This window comes from Zootoca vivipara, chromosome 2, assembly GCF_963506605.1.
Source record: "Zootoca vivipara chromosome 2, rZooViv1.1, whole genome shotgun sequence".
In the NCBI taxonomy this organism is placed as follows: Eukaryota; Metazoa; Chordata; class Lepidosauria; order Squamata; family Lacertidae; genus Zootoca; species Zootoca vivipara.
Genome location: NC_083277.1, coordinates 11,346,462 through 11,372,079, shown reverse-complemented (window position 1 = coordinate 11,372,079; position 25,618 = coordinate 11,346,462). Strand labels below are relative to the sequence as shown.

At 48.5% G+C, this 25,618-nt stretch overlaps 3 protein-coding genes across 7 annotated transcripts in view; 2 read left to right on the top strand and 1 right to left on the bottom strand.

Moving 5' to 3' along the window:
• Positions 1 to 9,794, bottom strand: part of EGFL8 (EGF like domain multiple 8) — a 33,634-nt gene extending 23,840 nt beyond the window's left edge. Inside the window, exon 1 of the mRNA XM_035107094.2 lies at positions 9,698 to 9,794. The gene's annotated coding sequence lies outside the window, so the exon portion shown is untranslated. The remainder of the gene's footprint in view (positions 1 to 9,697) is intronic.
• LOC118081013 (G-protein-signaling modulator 3) lies at positions 1,016 to 16,603 on the top strand. 5 transcript variants are annotated; one of them, XM_035107104.2, is made up of 5 exons: positions 1,018 to 1,209; positions 8,538 to 8,689; positions 9,724 to 9,877; positions 13,605 to 13,780; positions 14,797 to 16,603. In XM_035107104.2, exons 2-5 carry the CDS (start codon positions 8,618 to 8,620, stop codon positions 15,016 to 15,018), a joined length of 624 nt encoding a protein of 207 aa, XP_034962995.1. In that variant the 5' UTR covers positions 1,018 to 1,209; positions 8,538 to 8,617; the 3' UTR covers positions 15,019 to 16,603. The 5 variants fall into 5 exon arrangements, with proteins under 5 accessions (XP_060126798.1, XP_034962995.1, XP_034962997.1 ...); XM_035107106.2 differs by having other exon boundaries at positions 1,018 to 5,175; XM_035107105.2 differs by having other exon boundaries at positions 1,018 to 5,192.
• Positions 16,604 to 19,218: 2,615 nt separating this feature from the next.
• On the top strand, positions 19,219 to 25,559 carry LOC118081012 (vesicle-trafficking protein SEC22b-B). The gene is made up of 5 exons (XM_035107103.2): positions 19,219 to 19,703; positions 21,698 to 21,807; positions 22,729 to 22,889; positions 23,486 to 23,632; positions 24,156 to 25,559. The coding sequence occupies exons 1-5, from the start codon at positions 19,629 to 19,631 to the stop codon at positions 24,311 to 24,313; spliced, it is 651 nt and encodes a 216-aa protein (XP_034962994.1). The 5' UTR covers positions 19,219 to 19,628; the 3' UTR covers positions 24,314 to 25,559.
• Positions 25,560 to 25,618: the final 59 nt, after the last annotated feature.

Below are 25,618 nucleotides of genomic sequence, written 5' to 3'. Positions count from 1 at the left end.
ATAGCTTCCAACAAATAAAAACATAATAAAATATTAAACATTTAAAAACTTCCCTATACAGGGCTGCCTTCAGGTGTCTTCTAAAGGCTGGCTCAAGGGTCGCTTTACTCCATACCCTCCAACATTTCCCCTGATGAAAATAGGGACGTCCTAAGGGACATGGGGACCCAGGTGATGCTGTGGGCTAAACCTCTAAGCCAAGGGCTTGCTGATCAGAAGGTCGGCGGTTCGAATCCCTGTGACGGGGTGAGCTCCCGTTGCTTGGTCCCAGCTCCTGCCAACCTAGCAGTTCGAAAGCACATCAAAATGCAAGTAGATAAATAGGAACCGCTATAGCGAGAAGGTAAACGGTGTTTCCATGTGCTGCTCTGGTTTGCCAGAAGCGGCTTTGTCATGCTGGCCACATGACCTGGAAGCTATACACCGGCTCCCCTGGTCTATAGAGCGAGATGAGCGCCGCATCCCCAGAGTCGGACACAATTGGACCTGACGGTCAGGGGCCCCTTTACCTTTACCTTTTTAAGGGACATGATGGGATCAAATCAGAAACCGGGACAGCTTCTCTAAATCCGGGACTATTGCTGGAAAACAGAGCATGGTACTGATAATACCGAGGTCGCAGGTTCGATCCCCACACAGGACAGCTGCGTATCTCTGCGTTGCAAGGGGGCTGGACTGGATGATCCTCAGGACCCAACTCTACAATTCAATGCCTCCAGGATTTTGAGATGGAGCATCGCTTTGCAGAGGGACCCTGAGCAAAGAACTAGGCTCCTGGGCAAAGGGGCTTCCCCAGCAGGCAGTGCAGTCTCTTGAGAAGGAAGCAAAGGCTAATTGAGTAAAGAGCAAGGCCTCTGTGTACCTGCCCTCCTTCCTCAGCCGCAAGGAGTGGGTGGGGAGATAAAAGGAAGGGGGTTTGTGGGGAAGGGAGCTGAGGCAAAAGCGAATGAGCAGCAAATGCCTGAGCGGCAGAGGCAGGAAGTGGTGGCTTCCCGTGTAGAAATAGGGGCGTAGCCACAGCTGAGCGGCCGAGCGACAGTCCAGGCACAAGGAGGAAGGAGAGAAGACAACAGCCAGAACTAAACAACTGGGGCAAAAGCAAGGGGGAAAGGAAGGAAAGAAGGAACGAAGATGGGGGCGTGGCACTATCAGCAACAGCAGGAATAAACCTGAGGGGGGGACCACACCGACACCCCCCCCCCATAAAAGGTGAGCGCCGCAGAGGACAATTGCCAGCACGAAAACAGCCCTAGAAAGTTGCTTCGTAAGTAACGGGTTTCCGATGTGCAAGCCACTTCCGTGCTGGGAAGTGGCGTCTCCTGAGAAGAGGACCACAGAGAGGAAAGCTGGGAAAGGCTGTGTTTGTCTCTAAGTCAATGTGGAGCCGCCTTCCAGACGTTGCTGGGTTCTCCAACTTCCACCAGCCCCAGATGAGCAGGGAGGATGCAAGCTGGATGCCAGCAACACCTGGAGGGCCCCTTGAGAGCTGCTGCCAGTCAGAGGAGACAACGCTTGGCCGGTTGAAGACCTCGCAACGGCCCGTCTCAGCAGAAGGCGGCTTCACCAGGTGTAAATTCCCACATGTGCAGCCAGGTGTGGGTCCAGGTGTGGGTCTGGCTGCGTTTCCTCAGAGCCACATCCGGCATGGTTTGCACAGATCGGCCTTGTGTAGTTTGGTGTGTTGTTTACACAGCTAGGCAGCATGGGGTGGGATAGGATAAGCTGGCTTGGGAATGTGGCGTGCGTGGTTTTTATGGACTGCTATTTTAATGGGTTGTCACGGATTCTTATTTGCAGCGCAAATAAGGGGCGTATAAACCACCTAAATAAATAAGCCTAACACCCTCCGGTAGGTCGTGTGTAAACGGTTGTGTATGCTGGCCTTTCGCCATGGGCCAAAAACTAAACTTGACAGTGTGGTGTTGTTGACCGTGACCCGGTCCTGATCCAAATCTGGAGGGTAGGACTCGAACCAACGGCTTCGAGTTACGAGGAAGGAGTTTCTGACTAAACACCAGGGAAAACTTTCTGACAGCAAGATCTGTTTGACAGTGAACAGGACCCACCCCACCCCCCTCAGAAGGTGGCGGACTCTCCTTCTTTGGAGGTTTTTAAGCAGAGTTTGGCTGGCCATCTATCTGGCATGGATGTTTTTGCTGAGATTCCTGCATTGCAGGGGGTTGGACTAGACCCTCGAGGTCCCTTCCGACACTACGATTTTATGATTCTATGGATCGGGCCTCCTCCTTACACCTGCTGATTTGCCATGGGAGGAGAAGCCCCGAGGGAAGCCTAGAAGCTCCGTTCACCAGCCTCTGAGGGGACTGTCAAGGGCAGGGGGTTCCCAAACCCCCAAACTAAGGCCCAGGGGCCGGATGCGGCCCAATCGCCTTCTAAATCCAGTCCGTGGATGGTCCAGGAATCAGCATGTTTTTACCTGAGCAGAATGTGTCCTTTTATTTAAAATGGGTTATTTATGGGGCCTACCTGGTGTTTTTACATGAGTGTAGAATGTGTCCTTTTATGTAAAATGCATCTCTGGGTTATTTGTGGGGCATAGGAATTCGTTCATATTTTTTTTTCAAAATACAGTCCGGCCCCCCACAAGGTCTGAGGGACAGTGGACCGGCCCCCTGCTGAAAAAGTTTGCTGACCCCTGTGGACAAGGGCCTGGAAGAAATGTGGGGCAGCCTCTCTCCTGTACCCCCCCCCATCTTCCTTGGGGCTTCTTAAGGACCTGTCTGCCCTGAGGGAAGGCAGAAGCCCAGGCCAGGGGGAGGAATTCATCATAGTGTTAAGCTTGTTCCATCAGCGCAAGCTTGCTAGCCGGAACCATCGACCCTGAGCCAAGTTGGGGGGCAGGGGGTGCACAAGGCCAGAGAGGGGGCAAGAAGCCCCATGGCACCAGCAGAAGTCCTTGGTTGAATGCAGGCCTGCACTTATGTTGGCCTGAGAACGTTCTGCAGCATCTGTTCATTCTAATGTTTGGCTTGGCAGTGCAGTAAATAAAGATTTGCAACCAGTTCCCCCACTATTGCCTGCCCATTGGTCATTTGTTAAAAAACAACAGCAGCAGCAGCAAGGGGCAAACCATGTCAACAGCAACTCGGTCTAGTTTGGCCTGCAGGGAGTGTCCTCTCTGGGTAGGAATGTGTCATGTGCGAGGAAGCCCTTTGGAGAATGAGGATTGGCCATGTTTAGAATTTAGAAATCCTGGCAGCTTGAGCGGAACGTCCCCTTGAGGCTGCAAAAATATTCCTCCCTCCTACTCCCAAAGGGACCTTCTTGGTGTTGTTGATGAGGGCCAAACAACTCTTGAGCACAGACCCTCCAAGTGCCCCTATTTTCCAGGGACGTCCCTGATTTAGAGAAGCTGTCCCGGTTTCTGATTTGATCCCAGAATGTCCCGCTTTTCTTTCGACGTCCCAATTTTCATTGGAGAATTATTGGAGGGTATGGAGTTATCCGACCCCCCCAAGCCGCCTGAAGGCAATCCTGTATAGGGAAGTTTTACTTCTTTAAATGTTTAATGTTTTATTATGTATTTAATATGTGTTGGAAGCCGCCCAGAGTGGCTGGGTCAACCCGGTAAGATGTGTGGGGTATAAATAGTAAAATGAGGCCTTCTGAATGCAAGGCATGTATTTTTAAAAACGGCACAGTTCACACACTGAAGGGAAGTATCAGCAGGTTTGGGGAAACCCCCCGAGGTTTGCAGAAAGAAGTGGACCAGATCTTTAGAGGAAAAAAACTCTAAGGGGAGACCCCCACCAAGAGTCTGGTGATTTCGTGGGCATACAATGCAGATTAGGGCCACACCTGCGGCTAATCATTAAATCAGTATTGCACCACTTTAAGCAGTCATGGCTTCCCCCAAAGGAGCCTGGGAACTGTAGTTTGTTAAAGGTACTGAGAGACTTGTTGGAACGCCCCTATTCCCCTCACAGAGCTACAATATCCAGAAATTCCCTGGGAAGAGGAATTGATTCCTAAAGCGCTCTGGGAATTGTAGCTCCGTGAAGGGGAAAAGGGTCTTGTAACAACTTTCTCGGCACTTTTAACAAACTACGATTCCCAGGAATGTTCCAGTGGTGTAAAAGTGGACTTTGTGTGCGTGTACATGTATGGGGGACAGGGACAAAAAAACAATGATGTGGGGTGGGAAGACAGAAGTGAATACCTTAAGGAGCATCTCAAACCCCAGTGTTCAGCCTGGATACTGAGGTTCTCCTCCAAGGGCCTTCTGGTGGTTCCCTCACTGCGAGAAGTGAGGTTACACAGGGAACCAGGCAGAGGGCCTTCTCAGTAGTGGCTCCCGCCCTGTGGAACGCCCTCCCTACAGATGTCAAGGAAATAAACAACTATCTGACTTTTAGCAGACATCTGAAGGCAACCCTGTATTGGGAAGTTTTTAATGTCTGATGTTTTGGGTGTTTTTTATATGTTGTTGGAACTCTGAATATGAGCTCTCCATACTGCAACATTTTGTTGCAGGACCCAATTGTACTTTACACCCCTCAGCCACACACAGCCACTTCTTTAGATAAACAGATTGCAGGGGTGGGGGATGGGGAGCAGGTGGGAGCGCCTGACAGGCACCAGCGGGGACGTGAACTTTGTACATTCCCAGAAACCCTCTTTTCTTTACCATTATGCCTTGTGTTTCCACAGCTATGTCCTTGGTATTTAAAAAAAGGAAACTTTGGGGAGGGTTTGATAAAGAAAACGGTGCTCGTGGCAACTTTCAGACTTGGGTGGAAAGCGGAATTTATCTGCAGGTGTAGTAACTCGCCATGGCGGGTTTGAAATCCCCCTTTCAAAACGACTGTGGGGCCCTCTTCTCTTTTTCAGCCGGCCACCTAGGTTAGGGGGCTGAGCCTGCGTGAGATTTATTCCTGTGACACAGACCAAGCTCTGTGACTCAGCCCAGAATTTGGAGAAGAAACTGAAAACAACAACCTCCCCTCCCCGCTGCAGGCCCATGACTTGACATGTTTTGCCTGACCACAGGGAGGGGAGAAGTCTAGTCTGGTGGGGGGGGGGCGACAAGACCAGAGGTACCTCCTGCTCTTTTGGTCCCTATCCTCGTCCCTGCCAAGTTTTACAAGGAGCAGCATTGAAGCCACAGAGGAACAGGCAGCTGACAGCCAGGGCCACCCTCTGGGCCTGATACAAGTGAGAAAGCAGGCAAGGTAGGGGCAGGCTGAGTGACATCCCACCCCTTGCCCCGTGGAGGGGAGACGTAGCTGGAAAGGAGAGGTGCCGTAACAGAATAAGGGGGAAGGGAGGGGAGGCGCCACCTGGCTTTCCCAATCAAGGCTCCTGTGCCCCTAAGAGCTGCGTGGCAGGCAGAAATTCAAAAGGGGAAGCTTATTCCCGCCCATGCATTTACGTGCCAGGTTCTGCTCATCATGCAGTTCTTAAAAGGCGCAGGAGCACAGCAGGGGGGGGGAGTTGGCAACCCTAAATTGGAGTTCATTTTTGCTGCTAACGATGCGGCTTTCGGTGCCGATCTTGGTTGCCTTTTCTATTGGATCTTAATCTATCATGCTTTGTTTTGATATTGTGACACGTCACCCCAATCTCCACGAGCAGGGTGATATTCCTGCGGCTCCAGGGTTTGTTGTTCCTTTTGGGCATGAGGCACGGCAGAGACCATGGTGTTTTTATTATGATATATGGTTTTATTGACACGTATAAACAACCTGAGCCTAGGTTGAGGGACTGAAGAGCACCCGCATACCAGGAGGGTCTGGCTTACCCCTTAAGGGCAGCAAAAAAGGCCTCCTCTCTTAGTTCTAGCTGGTCATCCCCAGCAAACTCAGAGATCTGCCCCTCCTTTTCCGACTCCAAAGACCCAGTCGTGACCTTTGCATCTGCTCTCCAGCACCCAGCAAATAAGGACCCCCCCCTTTGCCTGGCAACCTTGCCCTCTTGATAGGCCTCCACTGCCCTTTGTCCCCTACTGATGGCCTATCCAGCTAGCTCTGTCCAGATGGCTTGGCTCATGAGTGTAACTAAATCCTGTGGATTTCCATGTTCGGCAAAGTTTAATCAAATCTTGATTAATTTTAACTTTTACCACATTTATGGGCATCTAGCACCTCCCTTTCTTTCTTTCTTTTTCAGAATAAATTTTTATTGGTTTTTATCCTTTGCAATTTTATATACAATATAATTCAAATGTATACAAAATATAGCTTTGCCAAGCTCTGACTTCCCTCCGTCTCCCCAGCAGGTAAATTAGACTTCATACACTCTAGCATTTTCTAAATTTTCCACCATATCCGAGATATAGGATTTATCCCAACCCCGCTAATGTTTTCATCCCTTTATAATTTTCTTTTACATATTCAACATATTTACTCCACTCCTTTTGAAATCTCAAATCATCCTGATCGCAAATTCTGCAGGTCAGTTTGGCCATTTCCATCTAGCACCTCCCTTTCGAACTCATAACAATATTTTGCTCTCTTTGATGTTTTATGAGAGTTTCTTTATTTTTATTGGGCATGCATGGGAGTGATTTAACTGAGGGCTGCAGTATTTCAAAAAGTGAAAATCCAGACAGAAATGCTTTTTGAGCTTTTAATTTGGCAAAGTTGTTGAGCTTTTTTTTACACATTCTCCAAAAAAGGGAAAGTTTCTGAGCTAAGGAAATTCGCCTAAAGCCAACACTTTTTGAAATAAAACCCAACCTGTGCAGCAGCAAACTACAGTGGTGCCTCGCAAGACAAAAGTAATTCGTTCTGCAAGTCGCTTCGTCTAGCGATAAACGGTTTGCCGTCGGGGGGGGGGGTCCCGCCGAAAAACGTCGTCTTGCGAAGCACGGCCATAGAAAACTGTCTTGCGAGTCACCAAAAACATCACAAAACGCTTTCGTCTTGCGAGCTTTTCATCGCGCGAGGCATTCGTCTTGCGAGGTACCACTGTACCGCGATAAGATGCAGGAGCAGGCAAGGCCACATTTCCCAGGTCAGTTGGCTCCCCTACTTTAATTCTTTCCCAGCCTTTCCCAGAGGTACCTGGTATGCATGGGACCAACCCGCCTAAGATGGAAGACAGCGAGACAGACAATAAGTGTAGCCAATGGTGGTCCAAGCAAGAATCACAGAAATTCAAAGAATCACAGAATTGCAGAGTTGGGGGAGTCTTGTGCCTATCACTGTCGTCTTGCCTGCTGAGTTCTACAACGGAAAACACTAAGGAACTGGAGGAGGAGGAAGAGGAGGAGGAGGAGGAGGAATCTGACAGACCAAGCCACACCTCAGCCTGGTGGTCAGAAGGCAAGCAGGGGCAGGCTGCCCTCGGTGGGCACTGCCCTGCTTGCCCTCACGGCCCAGTTTCTGCTCTGACCCTCCCCTTCCTTCTATTGTCTCCCAGCTGTCCAAATTTAGCTTTAAACTCTTCAGATCAAGGAGCTATTGTTTGGGGGGAAATGAGAAGGCGGGGAAAGAGGGTGTTTATGCTAACATATAAAAATGTTGTGCAAGTTGATGGCACGTTGATGATGGATTAACTGGGTTCAGTTAATGCATTCAGTGGCACTCAGCAATGTTTCTGAATACCAGTTGCTGGAAATTGCAGAAGGGGAGAGGGCTCTTGTGCTCGGGTTCCTTCTTGCAGGTTCCCCCAAAAGGCCCCCGGTTGGCCACCGTGAGAACAGGATGCTGGACGAGGTGGGCCGTGGGCCTGATCCAGCAATGCTTTTAGAATCGTAGAGTTAGAAGGAACCCTGAGGATATTCTGGTCCAACCCCCTGCAATGTAGAAATATGCCACTGTCCCATACGCAGATTGAACCTGCAATCTTGATATTATTAGCACCATGCTGATACCAACTGAGCTATCTTCTTCATATACAGGCGAAACTCGGAAAATTAGAATATCGTCAAAAAGTGCATTTATTTCAGTAATGCAACTTATTATTATTTATTTTTTCTTTTAATTTTTACAAATGATTTCTTTTGGAAATTCCACAGTAATAAAACAAATAGTTACAATAATACAAAAAGGAACAAAAATAAACATCGCTATTACATTTCATTAATTACATTCCATTCATAGTTGACCCACCTAACGACAAATAATTACAATTGCAACAAATAAAGGCTTGACATATCTTGCTTTGCATGTCATGCATCTATCTCATATATTGGTTTTACCTTTTAAGTTGCATTACTGAAATAAATGCACTTTCGACGATATTCTACTTTTCTGAATTTCACCTGTATATATGACTGTCTCCAACAATATTTCAAAGCATTTATCATCATATAATTATTTTTTTAGCATACAAAGTTTCTTCTTGACTTCCCACCCCTCCTTTCCTGATGTTTGTTTTTTATTCCTTTTTAAGAGCTATTTTCTTCGGTTCTTATGAATTGACTGGGCTCAGAGACTAGAGATTTAGCTGGAGCATATTTTTTCTTCTCCAAACACCCAGCCATTCTTCAGAAAGCAGGAACTGCTACATTCTGGGATGAGACTTTGGGGGGGCAAGGGAACTGCTTATCTCCTTTATTCTCTGTTGCCCAGGACAAGGGGGGAAGCGATTTCTCTGCATATTCGGCCACAAGAGTCTTCGGCCAGCAGGCAGAGAGTAAACCAAAAGAAGGATGCAGGAAATGGATGTGATAGTGGAAGAAGAGATGCAACTGGATGTCAGTGCAACAGCCACAGAAGAACAGGTAAGGGGGCTTATGTACCTCTCAGAGGAATAAGGGCCCAGCAGCACCTTTGGCCTTCCAGGTGCTGTTGAACTAGAGTTCCCACCAGCCAGAGGTACCCCATGCTTGAACTTAAATGTGAGAACCAGATGGGTCATTTGCCTGATCTAGCCGGGCTATTCTTAAACTGCACGTGCGCCACAGAAAATGGCAGCCGCCACGATCATCCCCTCTAAAAACAAATTTGGGAGGCCGAGTGTCAACAGAATCGAAGGCAAAATGGGACCGCTAGGAAACAAGCGGGCGGTATTAGCATGCTAGGCTGAGCCCCAAGAGGTATCCAGGAGCACAAAAGAAAAAAGGGAACTCGCATCCAGTGAGGGCTAGCAGCAAGAGGGTCTGCTGGTTGAGCAAAACAGGATGTCTACATCCAGTGCTTTTTTTTCAGCCGGAGCACTATTCCGGCACCTATCAGGTGGGTGTCATTGTGGGCCGGCGCTCCCCCTGCCCACTTTGTGCCTTTACGTACTTCTGAGAAGCCCCGAAAGAACATTTAAAGTCAAGAGAGAAACTGGCCAGTGTGTGCAAGTCTACACTTTTTTTGTTTACAGATCTGCGATTCCACCTAGCCGTTCCTGTCTATGATTGGTCAAGGCGGCCACACTACACTCAGGACTCAGCTACCTTAGTCAAAAGACAGCGTTTTGAATGTGTTATAAACATGCAACACCAGATGGCGCTGGAGAGCAAAAAAAATTCTTTGCGATTTCCCCTATGCATTTTCTTTTCTTTTGTTATAACGATTACTGACATTCACAGCGTTTTTGTCCTATGTGTAGATCCACCCTCACTCTCATTTCAGAGAAATTGTTTGGAAGGCACTCACCATAGCTGCCAAGTTTTCCCTTTTCTCGCGAGGAAGCCTATTCAGCATAAGGGAAAATCCCTTAAAAAAAGGGATAACTTGGCAGCTATGGCACTCACTCATTGCACCCCATAACCTTCTTTCTAGGAAGGTCAGAGACTTACTTTCAACCTTGCTTCCTTCTGCACAGCAGATCCAGGCCTCCTCTCAAGATGACCTCAGCCTCCTGCCAAACCCGGGTGCTCTTTTGCATCCAAAGCAGAGAACACGGCAGACGGATCCTGCGCGGCCCTGGAGGTCCCTGCCAGCCACCCCTACGGGGGAGATGGAGAAAGACCAGATGGGTAAGATGAGAACGCCAGCCTGCTATCGCTAGTCACATTCACACCGTGCGTGGCAAGCACGTTCGAAGCACAAAGGAACTGTAGCTTTCCCTTTGCAAAGCTACAATCCTTAGAACGCTTGACAAATTACAGCTCCCAGGATTATTTGGCAGAAGGCATCTGCTCCTGCGTATCTATGATGTGTATGAGACCTCCTTTCCCAAATCCAGGGTTAACAACTTTATTTTAGCAGACCAGTTCTTGTGTGTTTAAGCTGGAGACGCCTGCATTACCACAGTTGCTTTAACTTAAAAGTTGCTTTAATTTTTATTTGAAGCACATTATTTCTCCCAAAGAATCCTCACACAGTTACAGTTCCTAGCGCCCTTAACACATTACCGTTCCTAGGATTCTTTGGGGGAAATAATGTGGTTTGCGCGTGTTTTAAGTGCACGGTGCGAGGAGTGGTGTCACCGTAGCACCAATGAGACCCATGTTCCCACACCCAGTCGCCCCCAAAACTCAGCGGGTGACCCTGGGCCAGTCACCATCTCTCAGACTGGCCTGCTTTGCAGGGCTGTTGTGTGGATAAAGTGGGGGAGGGAGGAAGAGCAGGGGAGATGACTTTGTACACGGCCCCAAAACCCTTGGAGGAAAGGATTATAAAACAAAATACAGTAATCCAATTTTGGCCCCGATCCTGCCCTTAGGCTATTTTTAGTGTCTGTATATAGTGCAAGATTGAAACCAAATGTTTGACAAAATGAGCTGCATCTATTTTCTGACTTCCTAGTTATTGCAAACAAAATTCTGTTAACCTTTTGCTAACCCTTATTCACTCCGTCGAGATTACACTTCCTGTACTTCTTATGAAACAAAACCCTCCTGCATCAATCATTAAGCTTGGGGGGAGGGGGGGCTATAATTACTTTTTCCATTAGGCTCAACTTTTTCAGAAAGGCTGCAGAAACCCATTGGCAAAATCTAGCTTTTTTGCTTGAACTGCTCATTCCTTTAAGGAAGGTGTTTCTTTACAAATATGTAGTCAAAAAGCTTCTGAACTTCAAAAAGAAAGCGATGCTGTTTGTTCTTGTCCCGGATGCAGAAGTTTCTGTTGATTATGAGGAAGTCAGGCGCCGGAGACATTTGCTTGGCTCAGGGCTGCTGCAACTCACCTTGAGCAAGCTAAACCTAAGAGCAACCCCTGCAAGTTTTCAGGTTCTGTTTTAATTTAGTTCAGGTTCTGGGCACCACCGTTCAAGGAGGATACTGACAAGCTGGAACATGTCCAGAAGAGGGCAACCAAAATGGTCAAAGGCCTGGAAACAATGCCTTATGAGGAACGGCTTAGAGAGCTGGGTATGTTTAGCCCGGAGAAGAGGAGGTTAAGGGGTGATATGATAGCCATGTTCAAATATATAAAAGGATGTCACATAGAGGAAGGAAAGAAAGGTTGTTTTCTGCTGCTCCAGAGAAGCGGACACGGAGCAATGGATTCAAGCTACAAGAAAGAAGATTCCACCTAAACATTAGGAAGAACTTCCTGACAGTAAGAGCTGTTCAACAGTGGAATTTGCTGCCAAGGAGTGTGGTGGAGTCTTCTTCTTTGGAGGTCTTTAAGCAGAGGCTTGACAGGCATATGTCAAGAATGCTTTGATGGTGTTTCCTGCTTGGCAGGGTGTTGGACTGGATGGCCCTTGTGGTCTCTTCCAACTCTATGATTCTAATTTGAATGTGTGTTTTTAAGCGGACAGTATTTTCATCCATGTTTTATGTCCGTGCTAATAGGCATTTAGTATATTTGCAATGGTCTATCCCTTCGGGATTCCCGGGGTCTTGGCCCTCAACCAGGGCCTGTGCTCCTTTGGAGAACTAAAGACATAACGGAGACTGTCGTAGCTTTCAGAAATATGGCTTAATCACATATTTACACCCGAGTTTGGAGGGAGGGGGTCCAGATCTTACAGCATGGTCCTTTCAAGAGGGGTGTCTTCCCCACAGCCCTGGAGTCAAGGGCATTTGCCCAACATGGATCTCTTGTCTTTGTTCTCCCTTCCTCTTCTCAACACACCTTGTTAAAGACACTCTTTAATCTTACAACTGGCAACCCTCCAAATCGCCAGTCCCTGTTCGCACCTCGGGCTTGCTCAGGAATTCCTCTGCAGCTTGTAATTCTCTCTTCGCATCTCAACTAACCAAAATACTACCATTTACTAATTTTGGGGGTTTACCCTCCCCCGCCAAAAGAAAACTTATAATTTGCAGTTCTCCAAAGATTTACAGGCGTATCCTTCCTTTGAAAGACCTACATTGGCCCCCAGTATGTTTCTGAGCATAATTCAAAGTGTTGGTGCTGACCTTTAAAGCCCTAAATGGCCACGGCTCAGTATACCCCCATCGTTCAGCCCGGACACTGAGGTCCAGCTCCGAGGGCCTTCTGGCGGTTCCTTCACTGCGCGAACTGAGGTTACACCGGGAACCAGGCAGAGGGCCTTCTCAGTAGTTGCACCTGCCCTGTGGAACGCCTTCCCATCAGATGTCAAGGAAATAATCAACTATCTCACTTTTAGAAGACCTCTGAAGGCAGCCCTGTTTAGGGAAGTTTTTAATGTTTTTTACTGTGCTTTTAATTCTGTTGGGAGCTGCTCAGAGTGGGTGGGGAAACCCAGCCAGATGGGCAGGGAATAAATAAGTTGTTGTTGTTGTTGTTGTTACAGGGAATAAATAATAAGTTGTTGTTGTTGTTGTTATTTGAAGAAGTGACGCAGGGAAACTGAAGGGGTGGTTGCCGAAAGCCCAACTCCCTAGGATCCTCTTACTCCAAGTGGTCCCCTGGCGGGGGGCCTTTTGGCTTCCACCAACAGTTTTCCGGGGGTGTGGGTAGGTACTTTGACGTCTCAGAGCACAGGCTCATGTGGCACAGACTTGTGCATGCTAACTTGTGCCCACGACACAAATTTCGGTAGAGAGAACCATTCTGGAGCACAGGTGTGAGCCCTGGGGCCTCAACACCTGGCCAAACCACCTCTGGAGGGCCACGGATATTCCACCACTGACATACGCTTGGAGGTTTTAGCAGACATGGAACCTCAGCATGTCCAAACTTTGGTTGACAGTCATGAGGGCTAGAAGAGTACTTCAAACCAATTCACATTTTGATTGGGTGAAGCAGGAGGATCTGAAGCTTTCACACCCAGGATTCTCTGCTATCCTTCTGCCCTCTGCATATGTGTCAGGGGGACTCCTTACAGGGACCCCCCCCAATCATCCTGACCAGCACTTCGCCCAGTGACAGCACTAGCAGCGGGTCAGGAGGAGGGAATGAGGAATGGAGAGGGGTGGAGAGAGGGCTGTCAGACGCGTCAGAGCCTAGGCTGGCCAGAGAGGGAAGGACAGCGCAGTGAGGTGCCGGAGCCTCTGCAACGCCCCAGCCGAAGGACGGGAGAAGGAACGCAGCCCCTTCCGGCGCCCGAATTGAGGCGCGCGCCCACACGCAGGGCTAGGGGGAGGCGCTTTGGGGTGCCTAGGCTTTTATGCTGGCCGAAGAGCCGGAAACAGCCATTGCCGGGTTCTGAATCGGACTAGGCAGCCATGTTTTCTGATATCTCTGCACTGTAAATAATATGCACAATAAAACTCTGAAAGACAGAGCGGACTGGGGTGTCTTTATTCGAGAGTAGCCGCAACAATCCCCTGACTATATGGCTGTTCTGTTACACAACCTGTTCTCTTTCCTCTCTTCCCCCAGTCTTCTTCTCTTCGCTGACCTCTCTCCAAGCGGAGGAGTTTTTTGACATGGTGGCTAAAGTCCAGGCCCGGAGGCTTGATGACCAGCGGGCTGATTTTGAGGAGGGCGCAGAAATGTGTGCGGGCAACTTGAGGGTCTCTGAAGATAGGCTCTACGACACTATCTTGGCGCATCAGGTGAGCCATGCGGTCTCCACAGAAGGTCTGAGTGGACGTTGGTGGACCCTCTTGATGATGCCGACAACGAAAATTTTGATACTTCCCTTCCGTCTGACGTTCCCAGGGTGGTTAACATTACCAATCCTGAAATCCAACTACAGCGGGATCTGTAACAAAATGTTGCAGCATGGAGTGCTTCTACTTAGGATTGCAATCCCCCCCCCGCCCTAGCAGTCAGTCAGCATCTTGTGGCTACTGAGCATGCTCAGTCCTCCTTAAGGATGGCAGCAAATTCTGCTCCAAGCAGACACAGAAGCGGAAACTGCCTCAGTTTCCATGCTTGTTTGTAGACAGGAACCGAGGCCTCAGGCAAATTAATACGACTGGTATTTGTTATAGGGTTGTCATCCCCCCCCCCCCCGTTCTGACATTTCCTTTGCATTGAAGCGAATGGGATGGAATCACACAATGACAATGTGATTAATTACATTACATCAGCCACAGCAAGGTAACTGACATAGTTTTTAACAGAAGCTGAACTGCAGCAGAACAGCAGCAGCGCTGATTACAACAAACACAGCTTGGAAAGGAACCTTGCTAACTTCCTTTATCCTTAGTCCTCATGGACTGTTTCCAAGGTTCCCCCAAATGTTAGGGTGTTTCCCCCCCTAAATACTCCCCCCCTTGCTTCTGCAACTCTTGGTATTTCCTCGAGTTTGCTAATACTTCCCGTTTGTTCATGTGGTGCTGTTTTGGCTCTAGAAACTATGGCACTCGAACTCTAAACACTGGAAATGGAGGACTCGATGTAGCTGCCTTAGGGCAATCCTCCTTCCCATTTCATCCTCCCAATAACCTTGTGAGGTGGGTTAGTCTAGGAGACAGCAGCTGACTCCGAGGTCGCTCAGCGAGCTTCATGGCTGAGCGTGGATTTGAACCCTGCTCTCCCAGGTCCTAGTCCGACACTCTAACCATTATGCCACGCTGGCTCTCAGTCAGCTAGCAGAGCTCAGCGCCTCCTCTTTTCCTTACAGAGCCAGCGTCTCGAAGACCAGCGCACAGAGCCCCCCATCCCAGTAGGAATTCAGGGCCTGCTGGATTTGCTGCTCAAAGCCCAAGGCACCCGGATGGAAGACCAGCGTTCAGCTCTCCCTCCTGGCCTCGGTGGGCCGTCCTTGCTGGGGCCACACACTTCCTTCCCCATGCAGTGCCTGAGTCCCCCGGCAGACTCCTCCCTCCAACAGATGTGGTTCTAGTGACTCGAGACACATTGCGCCGAAAGACAGAATCCTTGCGAGGCCTAAACTAAGCAAGGCAGCGTGGACTGAGAAATCGAGATGGGCCGCTTCGAAAAAGTTTCATACTGTGAAGGTATCCTGTGTTGTAGAAAAAAAGAGGGTGGGTGCAAAACTCTCCAAATGCAGCACCCTATTTGATTCCCGGCTAAGCTTTCTGTCCTCAACAATTTATGGCGTTTCCTTCTAACCCATCTACGAGCAAAATGGCCTGAACTGGTGGCAGAAGCAGTAGTGTGATATGTTTATTGGGAGCCATGGAAAGTCGGAAAGTTTCTGAGTCTGCTCTTAATCTCAGGGTTGTGGGTTCGAGCCCCACATTGGGCAAAAAGTTCCTGCATTGCAGGGGGTTGGACTAGATGATCCTTGGGTTCCCTTCCAAAACTCTATGACTCTATGGTTCTACCTCTTCCTCAGGTGGGCAGAGAAAAGGGGGGGAGAGACCACACTGATAAGCAAATAGCAGACATTAGGTATGTATGATGCTAATAATTCCTGCCCCAAAGAAGGCCATACGAGTGGATAACCTGATGTTCTAGATCAGGCACCCCCAAACTGCGGCCCTCCAGATGTTTTGGCCTACAACTCCCATGATCCCTAGCTAACAGGACCAGTGGTCAGGGATGATGGGAATTGTAGTCCAAAACATCTGGAGGGCCGCAGTTTGGGGGTGCCTGTTCTAGATCTTTAGTTTTAGGAGGCATCAAGCTGTTAGAACCATCACTTTTTGCTAGATTGATCCACCATCTTGCACTGTATCCTCATAGCAATCTTTTATGGCTGGGGAACCTGCAGCCCTCTTGATATTGCCAGACTTCACCCCCGGTCAGCGTGGCCAATGATCATTGGAGCTGTAGTCTATCAACAACTGGAGGGCCATAAAGAAGTGCTGTGTCCCTATTCTAAAATTAGGGTCAGGATGTATTGGGGTGTTCGTGTGTGTGCAATTGAAATGTAAAATCAGCTTATTGATGCTTGCTTTGAAAGAGATCGGTTTTACATGCTTCCAATCTTTTAAAACAATGAAGATGGGACTGTCTTATTTAGCTGCTTCCACGCTGTGTCCCGTAATGCAATCATCTGGAAGTGTAATTAAAATGGCGGTTCTGCAAATGGAGTTGTTTTCCTCCATCCTGCCAATACCATCCCTGTCTGCACTACACATTCGGGGTGCAGCTCTTGTGGGCCTATGCAAAGAATCCCAGCAGAGCAGAACCCCCTTTTTGTTCTTGTAAAGACGAGTGCAAATGCGCCGAATATTATCTGTGCGGTTGTTACATGTTGTTTTTTTTAATTTTTATTTTAAGTAGTAGCAAACCAGGCAGAATCACAACCCGGGAACTCGATTGCGATAGGGGTTTTTACCCGGCTTATGTACAGCAGCCCACCTGCAAACCCTCGCTGCCCACAGCCGCAGTTGCCAGCTGCTGCATTGCAAAGCTAAGATAAAACGGCAGCGGTTGGCCGCCCTTGCGAGAAAAGTTTGTCGTTTTTATGCACGGTTGCGCTTTAATGTGGTCATCATAATAAAACTTCCTTGCGTGTTCTTGAGCTGTTTGTGCTTCTGCATGCTTGCACACACCATTTCAAGAGGGGGAAAGAAACGAGAGATGCGAAGGGCAGAAGAGAGCACATGGCAGGAAAATCAAAGGCAAAGGCGCTAACAAGAAATGTACCTCCTCCATGACCTCCCCTGGGGTGCTCAGACCACAAGACTCCCCTCTTGCCCTCGCTGATTTGGTCCACAGGAAAGCAGAGCAAGGCATTTGGCACCAGAAGGCGTACAAGGCGCCATCCAACCGTCTTAGGGACCCCACTCCGGATGTGTGTTGGGTTACTCCTGAACCTTTTCCTCCCCTGAATATATCCTGCAAGGCAGCGGAGGCTGAGGATCAGAGTTTCCTTCTCCTAGATGGGCTCCTTTCCCAGGTTGATGAGCCCCATCTGCCTCTCACATTCCTCTTCAGAACATGCAGAGCCCACCTGAGTGCAACAGCCCTGTTCTCCTCACCTGTGATTCCCACCCACTGGCAGTCAGAGGCAAGCTATCACTGTCTTGTGGCTATTAGCCCCTGAAAAAGACTGTCAGGTGCTTGCAGGTGGAGGTATACTTTGCCCAGGGTTGTAGGCGCATGCACTTTTTTTGCACTGATCGTACGATGTCAGCATCCTCATCAAAATGCCAACCTGTTCTTTATCCCTTTAACATTAAGGGCCTATGTACACACACTCTCCTGTTCTCTGCTCTTTCTGTACAATTGGTCATAGGAGCAAAACCGTTTTGTTTCCAAACAATATGGAGCGTGTCTGTTTCCTTTGACAGGCACGTGCCAAAAGCACACTGGAATTCTGGCAACTCTGTTCAGATAGGGCTGCCAGATGACCGGACACAGCCAGGATTCATCTGTTGAAAATGGCATCCGGGTGGAGTTTTCGAAAACCCGGGTTGCTTGAGATTTTGCAAAAGAAGCTCAACAACTTTGCACACACACACCCCAAAAAATATTCCCCCCCCCCAACAACTTTTGTGTCCAGATTTTCACTTTTTGAAATATGGCAACCCTCGTTCAGAAGAGCTTTTTGCTTAACACGTGTGACTGAATACCTTTTAAAAGGTATTAATGCAGAGGTCTCACCCAAGACCCCTTTATCAGAATTTTGGCATAGCCAAATGTCAGCCTTCCGCAAGACCTCTGTCTTAAAAATGTAAAAAATAATAATACCAAAAATGAGGGAGGCAAGCCCAAAGCACATCAGTCTTGCTCACTCTCCAGAAAGTACAAGCATCCCTCTAGGCCATTGTAGAACATGAAAACTAGGAGCTTGTAATAACTGCAGTTTCACACTTCCTGTCCATTTTTTAAAATAGTGTGCAGGCATGGGGACAGGATTACCTGTGTGAATGCCCACAAAAGGGCCAAGAAGACAGCACCAAAACATTTCATCCAGCACACCCCACTCCTTGCTACTGGTATGGCCACCAGGCAGAGCCGTAGCTACAGGGGGGCTAGCTGGGGTTTTTTTGCCCCAGTGGAAGCTCCCAGCACATGGGGGTTTGTGCCAAACTGAGTCTTTGACCCGGTTGAAATAAAGCCTACTTTCGCCCCGGGCCAGGAAACAATAGAATGCCTGTGAAGAACACATGCATTCAAAAATGAGTGGGTGGGTGGGTGGCCATGCACCAGTGATGCGCACAGAAAACTGGATCTGAGCGACCCATTTGTGAGATGTAGCCCTTGTCTAGAAGCACCCACCTTCAACATCCACGTTGCAGCCTGCGTCAAGGGACACTCCACAGAAGGCAGGACAAGACAGTGGTGTCAGTCTCTGCAAGCACCAAGAGCTGTCACTCAGTGGTCAGAGCATTTTCAGAAGGTCCGAGGTTCAGTTCCTGGCATCTCCAAAAAAAGGGGGGGGTAAGAATGCCCCCTGTCTGAAACCTTGCTGCCAGTCTGTGCTGTCAATACTGAGCTAGGCGGACCAATGGTTTGACTTGGCATAAGCCAACTTCCTGTGTTCCTGTGCAATTGCATTTGAAGCTGGGGGAGCAGAGGAAATGCTACAAATGAGCACTTGGGGGGGTGGGATGCTGGAGGGAGGGGACAGCTGGGAAACAATGAGATAAGCCTAGGGAGCAACAACTGGCTTTTCAAGAATAACTGAGTGAATGGTGTCCATTCCAAAGAAAACAGATGCTGCGGGGAAAGCTCCATGCACCTCTGGGCTAAGGAACTCTGTGCAGGCTCAGAAGCCCCCTCAGCTCAACGCGCCTGCAGTTTTTAACAGCAGAACTTAAACTTTACAACACAGAGTAGACCTATGTAGAACTGCACTGTAAAGCTGGCAAGCACCCTCGGTGCAGCAAAGAAGCCACTCGTTTTTTGAGTGGTTTGTAAGTTTTGCGAAATAAATTACAAAAGCGCAACATGCCACAATAGCCCAAACCAGACGACCTAAAAAGTTAATTCCGCTTATTTTTTTGGCATCATTACTTTGTACTTTGGTAATTTACTGGTGCCTGTTGTTTTTGAAGTCTGCCTTATTGCTATTTCTGATCAGTAACTTGCAAAATATTATTATTTGCAAATTGCATTATAATAATATGAAACCACGACCAAGATAATGCAACGCTAAATAATCGAAGTTGCCAAAAAAAAAGCCAAATGCAGCCACGATAGCCAAAGCAGCTCAGCCCATCTAGCTATATAATACTAATTGCAACATATATATATTGCAAAACTCCCACAATGACTAAAATCAACACAAGCTAAAGAGATGCTGCTGCTGCTGCAGCTGCAAACGATATTAATAGCAGGATATTACCTCCAAGGCGAAAGAGAGGAGGAGACCTTCGGAGGCCAGGCGGGGCGTGCGCCAAACTAGCCTGGTGCCAAACTAACTTCTTGGCGGCGTCGCTCCGCCCCGTTTCGCCCGCGATTTGCATCCCTCCCGTCGGCCACGTCAGCCGGGAGTCCGGGTCCGGCAGCAGCCTCCGGAGGGAAGGGGGAGAGGGATACAGAGTACCCTCCCCTTTTAAAAAAAAATCCTAGGACACCCCCCCCAAAGTCAGGATGGTCTTGCTTACCATGATTAGCCGGGTCCAAGACGGGCTTCTCCTGGCAGCTTCTATGCAAGAAACGGAGCAGGTAAGAGGAAGCAGGAACCCAGGAGTCCGGGTCTTACAGGGCATCTCCGCCCCCACCCCCTCAGCTCTAACCACTAGGAAATCCTTTCCTCTCAAGAGTCACGTTTCAACTTTCTAGGACCCTTTTCGCTTACTTGCACCTGGTTTTGTTCTACGTGGGGTCTTTTTGTTGGTGGGGGGGGGAGTGATCTTTCAAACCTTGTTTCAGGTAGGGGTTTATGACATTGGTGCACGTGGATTGGGGGTGTTAAACAAATCAATTAATAGCACCAAACGTAACTAACGGGGCGTCTGTCTGTTTGAAGGCTGCAATCGTGTACACACATCTGCAAGGAAACTCAATTGAAAAACAATGATACACCTTTCTGTGTAGAAATAATAATAATAATAATAATAATAATAATAATAATAATAATAATAATAAATAATATGATGTATAGCAGGGGTGGATACATGCCAGTTTGGGGGGACCTGATCTGGACCCACTCCTCCTCTTGGTAATTTTTCTGCCCCACTTCAAGATCCCATGGGTTTTGAAGGCAGAACTAAATACCGTAAATAAATTAATTAAAAAGTAAGATGGTGCCCTGATTTGGAATGCTCAGTAGTGGAGCATCTGCTTTGCTTGCAGAAAGTCCCAAGTTCAATCCTGACATTTCCAGCTACAGTTAGGAGAGACCTCACTCTGGAACCCCAGAGTGCTGCTTCCGGCCAGTGTTGACAGTACTGAGCTAGGTGGGCCAGTGGTCTGACTCAGTATAAGGCAGCTTCCTGCATTACAAATCTACCCTTCCTTGGCCATTGGAAAATAAATCGCTCTCCTGCCTCCCAGTTGATGTGTGGGCAGATGAGTGTGCCCACTTTTGGGCCCGCCCTCTGCCTGCATGTGGCCCCCAGAGGGTTGGCTGAGGGCAAACGCGGCCCTTGATGCAAAAAGGGCTGCTCCAACGTATAGGAGACCGCTTCAAGTGTACTTTGTATTGTAGGCTAATTTTGCATTTCCCCGGCACTTCATTAAGGTAAAGGTAAAGGGACCCCTGGCCATTAGGTCCAGTTGTGACCGACTCTGGGGTTGCGCGCTCATCTCGCATTATTGGCCGAGGGAGCCGGCGTATAGTTTCCAGGTGATGTGGCCAGCATGACAAAGCCACTTCTGGCAAACCAGAGCAGCACATGGAAACGCCGTTTACCTTCCCGCTGTAGCGGTTCCTATTTATCTACAGTACTTGCATTTTGATGTGCTTTCGAACTGCTAGGTGGGCACTTCATTACACACACTCCTATATAGAATCAGCTTTAGGCAGGTGAACCATAACTGCTAAAGAGAGCTTCCTTGCTCAGAGGCAGTTTATCTTTGAATACCAGATACTTGGGAGAAGATCACAGGGGTCCTTCAGAAGCTAACAAAAATGGGCAGCTAACTGGCAAGTGATGAAAACAAGTTGCTGGACTAGATTATCCAGCAAGACTGTTATTCTTTTCACTAAACAGGCCTAGGGAATCCAGTGCAATAATGGCAGCCTGCCATGCAAAGAGATTTTGCTGCTGGAGGCGAATTATTGCGGTGTTATAAGTACTGTATAATAATTTGATTTGTTTCCCAACCTTCACCCTAATGCCTCAAGGGAACATTGCAACAGTTTCAAATGCAACATTAAAAAATCGTTTAAAACAAATTGCAGCCACAGGAAAAGGGTGGGTCGTAAAAATATACCTCTTGAGTATCCAAGACCAGGGTAAAAACAGAACGGCTGAATCAGGCCAGCGGCCTTCCCTGGTCTAGCACCCCGTTCACAGAGTGGCCAAGCAGATGCCTTTTTTTTCTGGGAAGCTCAACAGCAGGACCATTGGAGAGCAACAGCACCAGCCTTCCTACCTGTAGCTCTCAGAAACTGGTATTCAGAGGAATATTCAATGAAAACGTAGCCATTGCGGCCAATAGTCTCCGATATAGCCTTATCCCCTTGGTATTATTCCAAATTATTTCCTCCGCAGTCAAACCGGAACTTCCAAGAATATCACAGCCAAGCGAAGCAACTTTTCCGGAAGCTCGGGGAGCATTCGCCGAACCGCTGTTCCTTGCAGGCTGGGGCGATGACTTTCCAGTAAGTGTCCAGTGTTTCTCAGAAATAAGGAGGGAGTTTGGTATTAAAAGGGAATATCTTTTGAGAACCTGCAAACTGTTAAAAGATGCTATAACAGTCTTGGAATTGACAGGGTAGTAGGCCTGTTGGCCTAGAGCAGGGGGTGGGGTAGGGGGTCCGGCTCCCTCTGGATGTTATTCATAGAAGTATCTTAGAATTATAGAGTTGGAAGGGGACCCCGAGAGTCATCTAGTCCAACCCCCTGCAATGCAGGAATCTTTTGCCCAAGGTATCTCCCATCATCCCTGGCTGCCGGCCATGCTGGCTGGGGCTGATGTCTGCTGGAGTCCAACAGCAGCTGGTGGGTCGCAGGTTCCCCCATCCCTGCTGCGGATGCGTGTTTCTCACTTAGAGTGCTGGGGGCCCTGTGTTCGAATCCTGAATGTGAAACCCGCCTGGACTGGGGGAAGCTACAATTGAGAGAAGTTGGAGGGGCCCCAACTTAGAGATAGAGCATGTGCTTTGCATGCAGAAGGTCCAATCCCCTTGCTTGCCTATATTAAAAAAGCGTTCCTGGGCAGCTGGGCTGGAAAATACCTCTTTCCTCGATGGGGAAGAGCTGCTGCCAATCATATTTCACAACACTGAACTAGATGGACCAATGGTGTGACTCGTACAGCTCCACGTGACACCCGGCTGCTGCTTCTAAACCACCTTCACCTGTGTTCCCAATTGGGAGACGATGGTTCGTTTATTCATGCAAGCTAGCCCAACGTTGTCGATTATTTGCATTATTTTACTAGTGCGGTTGCGCTGCTACAAATTCCTAGGGTCTAGAAACTTTTCCCTGAACTTGCTTGTGAGGTTGTTTGTGCTCGCTTGAACGAGCCGGATCACAATTTCCCTTCCTCCTCCCTTCTGCGCCCTCTTCCTCCTCTGCAGCTATCTGATCAGCCAGGGCATTTGCTACCTGACGCTGTGCGAAGCTGCTTACTCCAAAAAGCTGGCCTTCGCCTTCCTGGAGGAGCTGCAAGCCGAATTCTGGGAGCTGTATGGGAAGAAGGTGTCCTCCGTGTCACGGCCGTACGCCTTCATCGAGTTTGGTGCGTACTAACTGGGGGAGCCTCTCCAGCCCCACCCCGCCAGCCTTCTAGTCCTCATTGTCTAAACTGTGTCAGGCAACACAAAACTCCTACCTGCCTTGCAAGCAGTAGACCTTCAGTTCAGTCCCGGTGGATATTGGATCTGGGGTGTACTTTTATTTTATTTGTCTAGAAGAGAAGTGGACAGCCTCCAGGTTTTTTGGGGTGGGTGGGTAATGAGCTAATTTGCCTGCTCCCTCGAGCCAATTTTTCTGACCCCCTCCAAAACTTGGAATAAAAATAAAAGCAGACCCACATTCACTTTGGGCCACATGTACACACCACAGCATGGAGTAGTGGCCAGAATGCTGCCCTAGGACCTTGGGAGAGCAGGGTTCAAATCCCCACTCAGTCATGAAGCCCACTGGGTGAGCTTGGACCAGTGTTGTTACACAGATAAAAGGCAGGATACCAGTGCAAAAAAACCCCCAAAAACACCACTAGGCAAGTGGTCTCAGCCCCACCCACCCACCCCCAAAAAGTGAGTCCCTGTGGCCCAGTAGTAGTTCATCTCAGATGTTGCCAATCCACGAAATCCTCCTATATATATTTTTAAGACCTCTATATCCAGAAGCTGAAGAAATCCTACCTGGACACCTGGTCCAAGCGCCACCTGAGCAGCATCAACATGGAACTACAGGATGTTCAGAAAATCATGGTGACCAACATTGAAGAGGTGCTCCAACGCGGAGAGGCCTTATCAGGTATGGGGAGAGGGGATTTTTGATTGGTGCTGTGGGGAGATCTGTGTCTGTATGCAGTGATCTGCGTGTCGTGGGTCCTGCGTATGGGAAGTCGCAGAGCAAAATCCCACATCTCTCTAATTTGGGGGGTGGGGTGGATGCGAGGTTATCGCAGCCCCAGGTTTGGGAGGAAATCCGAGCCTGGACATACTCGCCTATGACGGGTTAGCCGCTCATCGTGGCGAGCGGGATGAGAAAAAACAGTGAAGATTCCACCTAAACATTAGGAAGAACTTCCTGACAGTAAGAGCTGTTCGGCAGTGGAATTTGCTACCAAGGAGTGTGGTGGAGTCTCCTTCTTTGGAGGTCTTTAAGCAGAGGCTTGACAGGCATATGTCAAGAATGCTTTGATGGTGTTTCCTGCTCGGCAGGGGGTTGGACTGGATGGCCCTTGTGGTCTCTTCCAACTCTACGATTCTATGGGTTTTTTTAAATGTCTGTTAGCCAGCCCTGTCTTCTTTTTCCCCCTCCATTTGCCCTCCAGCTCTGGATTCCAAGGCCAGCAACCTGTCAACTCTCTCCAAGAAATACCGCCATGACGCCAAACTCCTCAACAGCCGTTCCGCCTACGCCAAAGCTGCCGCTACCAGTCTTGTCTTTGTCATACTTATGATCTACATACGCTTCTGGTGGCTGGTGTGACCCAGCGCTGCCTTCCTTCTTCCCTCCTTCTTTGGTCCTGCCTCATACGGGGATCTGTGAAGAGAGCGGGCGGGGTTGTTCTGCACCCCCCTCGCTCTGCCCTCCGCCAAAAGTCCGCTGTAGCAACTCTGGGAGAAATGAGAACTTGTGGAACTTGTTACTATTTTCAAGTATGGCACCATTTGCCACCCTGCGGCTCAACCTGGAATGACAACCGGTTGAGAGAAATTCAGCAAAAGGGACTGTTTGTAATTGCGATGAGTGTGGTTGCTTCTTTTTTTGCTTTTAACCTGCAGAGTTCTGCAGCTTCCTTTGTCTTTTCAATGGACAGGGAGAAGAGAGAGGAGCCCCCTGTTTTGGCAGATCAGAAGAACAGCCTACGCACAGAGTCCCATGGCATCTTCAAAACTACCTAGGTGGGGAACTTGTTCCTCTACAGATGTTGATGGGCTCCCATCTGCTTCAGCCACTATGTCCCATTGGTCAGAGATGCTGGGAGTTATAGTTCAGGAACAACCACAGGTGTTCCCCTCCTTGCTGTAGAAGCTCTGAATACCACCAAGTTAGATATGTTGGTGCAGCTGTTGCAGACAGAGAAACCCTGCTTGAAAAAAAAGATGCTTGAAAAAAAAGTTTCTGAGTTAAGATCATGGTGCTTTTTCAATAAAAGTTATTTTCCATGAAACTGGGAGCAGGCGACTTGACAGTGGGCGGGGGAAGAAGGAAAAACTGCTCGTAAAAAAAACTCCGAAGCTAGTACATTTATTTTAGCAGTACGTTTTCAGATATTCAGGGCTTAGCCGGAGTTCCAGCAAGAGCCAGTCCAGAACCCAATTTTCAATCCAAGGATATGTGACTTGATGACACAAGGGGAGAGTGTCCTTGAGCATGTGCAGAGTGTAGGCGAGGGTTACCTTTTTGTACTGGCCTTTAATGGCACCCTGCCACGCCTGAAATTAGGCGGGGGGCGGGCAGTGCTTCGAATGAACCAGTTTGGTTTAGCGAAGCGGACTGAATTCGTTCAAAAATCTCTGAACCACGCCTAAAAGTCATCCTAATGATTTCTGGGTGAACTGAATGCAAAATAAGTTTGGGTTTTATTGTGTGTTGGGTGTGTTTGTAGAACTTTCAACAGTTTCTAGCTCATTTTCAGGTTTGTTGGCTTGCATGTTTTGTTTTGTTTTGACTCTTTGGGCTTTTAAGCTTAAAGATCATAATTGCTGGGGGAAATATATCTTAAAAACTGCTTTGTGTGTGGATGTTGATATTTGCTTAGCCTTCCTAAGTATATTTTATACTTCAACA

Bases quoted from the DNA above. Each gene is read 5' to 3' on its own strand.
- LOC118081012 (XM_035107103.2), top strand. From the start codon at position 19,629: ATGGTCTTGCTTACCATGATTAGCCGGGTCCAAGACGGGCTTCTCCTG. The intron at 22,890-23,485 runs GTGCGTACTAAC...TATATTTTTAAG, and splicing joins GTACGCCTTCATCGAGTTTG to ACCTCTATATCCAGAAGCTG. The intron at 23,633-24,155 runs GTATGGGGAGAG...TTTGCCCTCCAG, and splicing joins ACGCGGAGAGGCCTTATCAG to CTCTGGATTCCAAGGCCAGC.
- LOC118081013 (XM_035107104.2), top strand. From the start codon at position 8,618: ATGCAGGAAATGGATGTGATAGTGGAAGAAGAGATGCAACTGGATGTC. The intron at 8,690-9,723 runs GTAAGGGGGCTT...CCTTCTGCACAG, and splicing joins CAACAGCCACAGAAGAACAG to CAGATCCAGGCCTCCTCTCA. The intron at 13,781-14,796 runs GTGAGCCATGCG...TTTTCCTTACAG, and splicing joins ACACTATCTTGGCGCATCAG to AGCCAGCGTCTCGAAGACCA.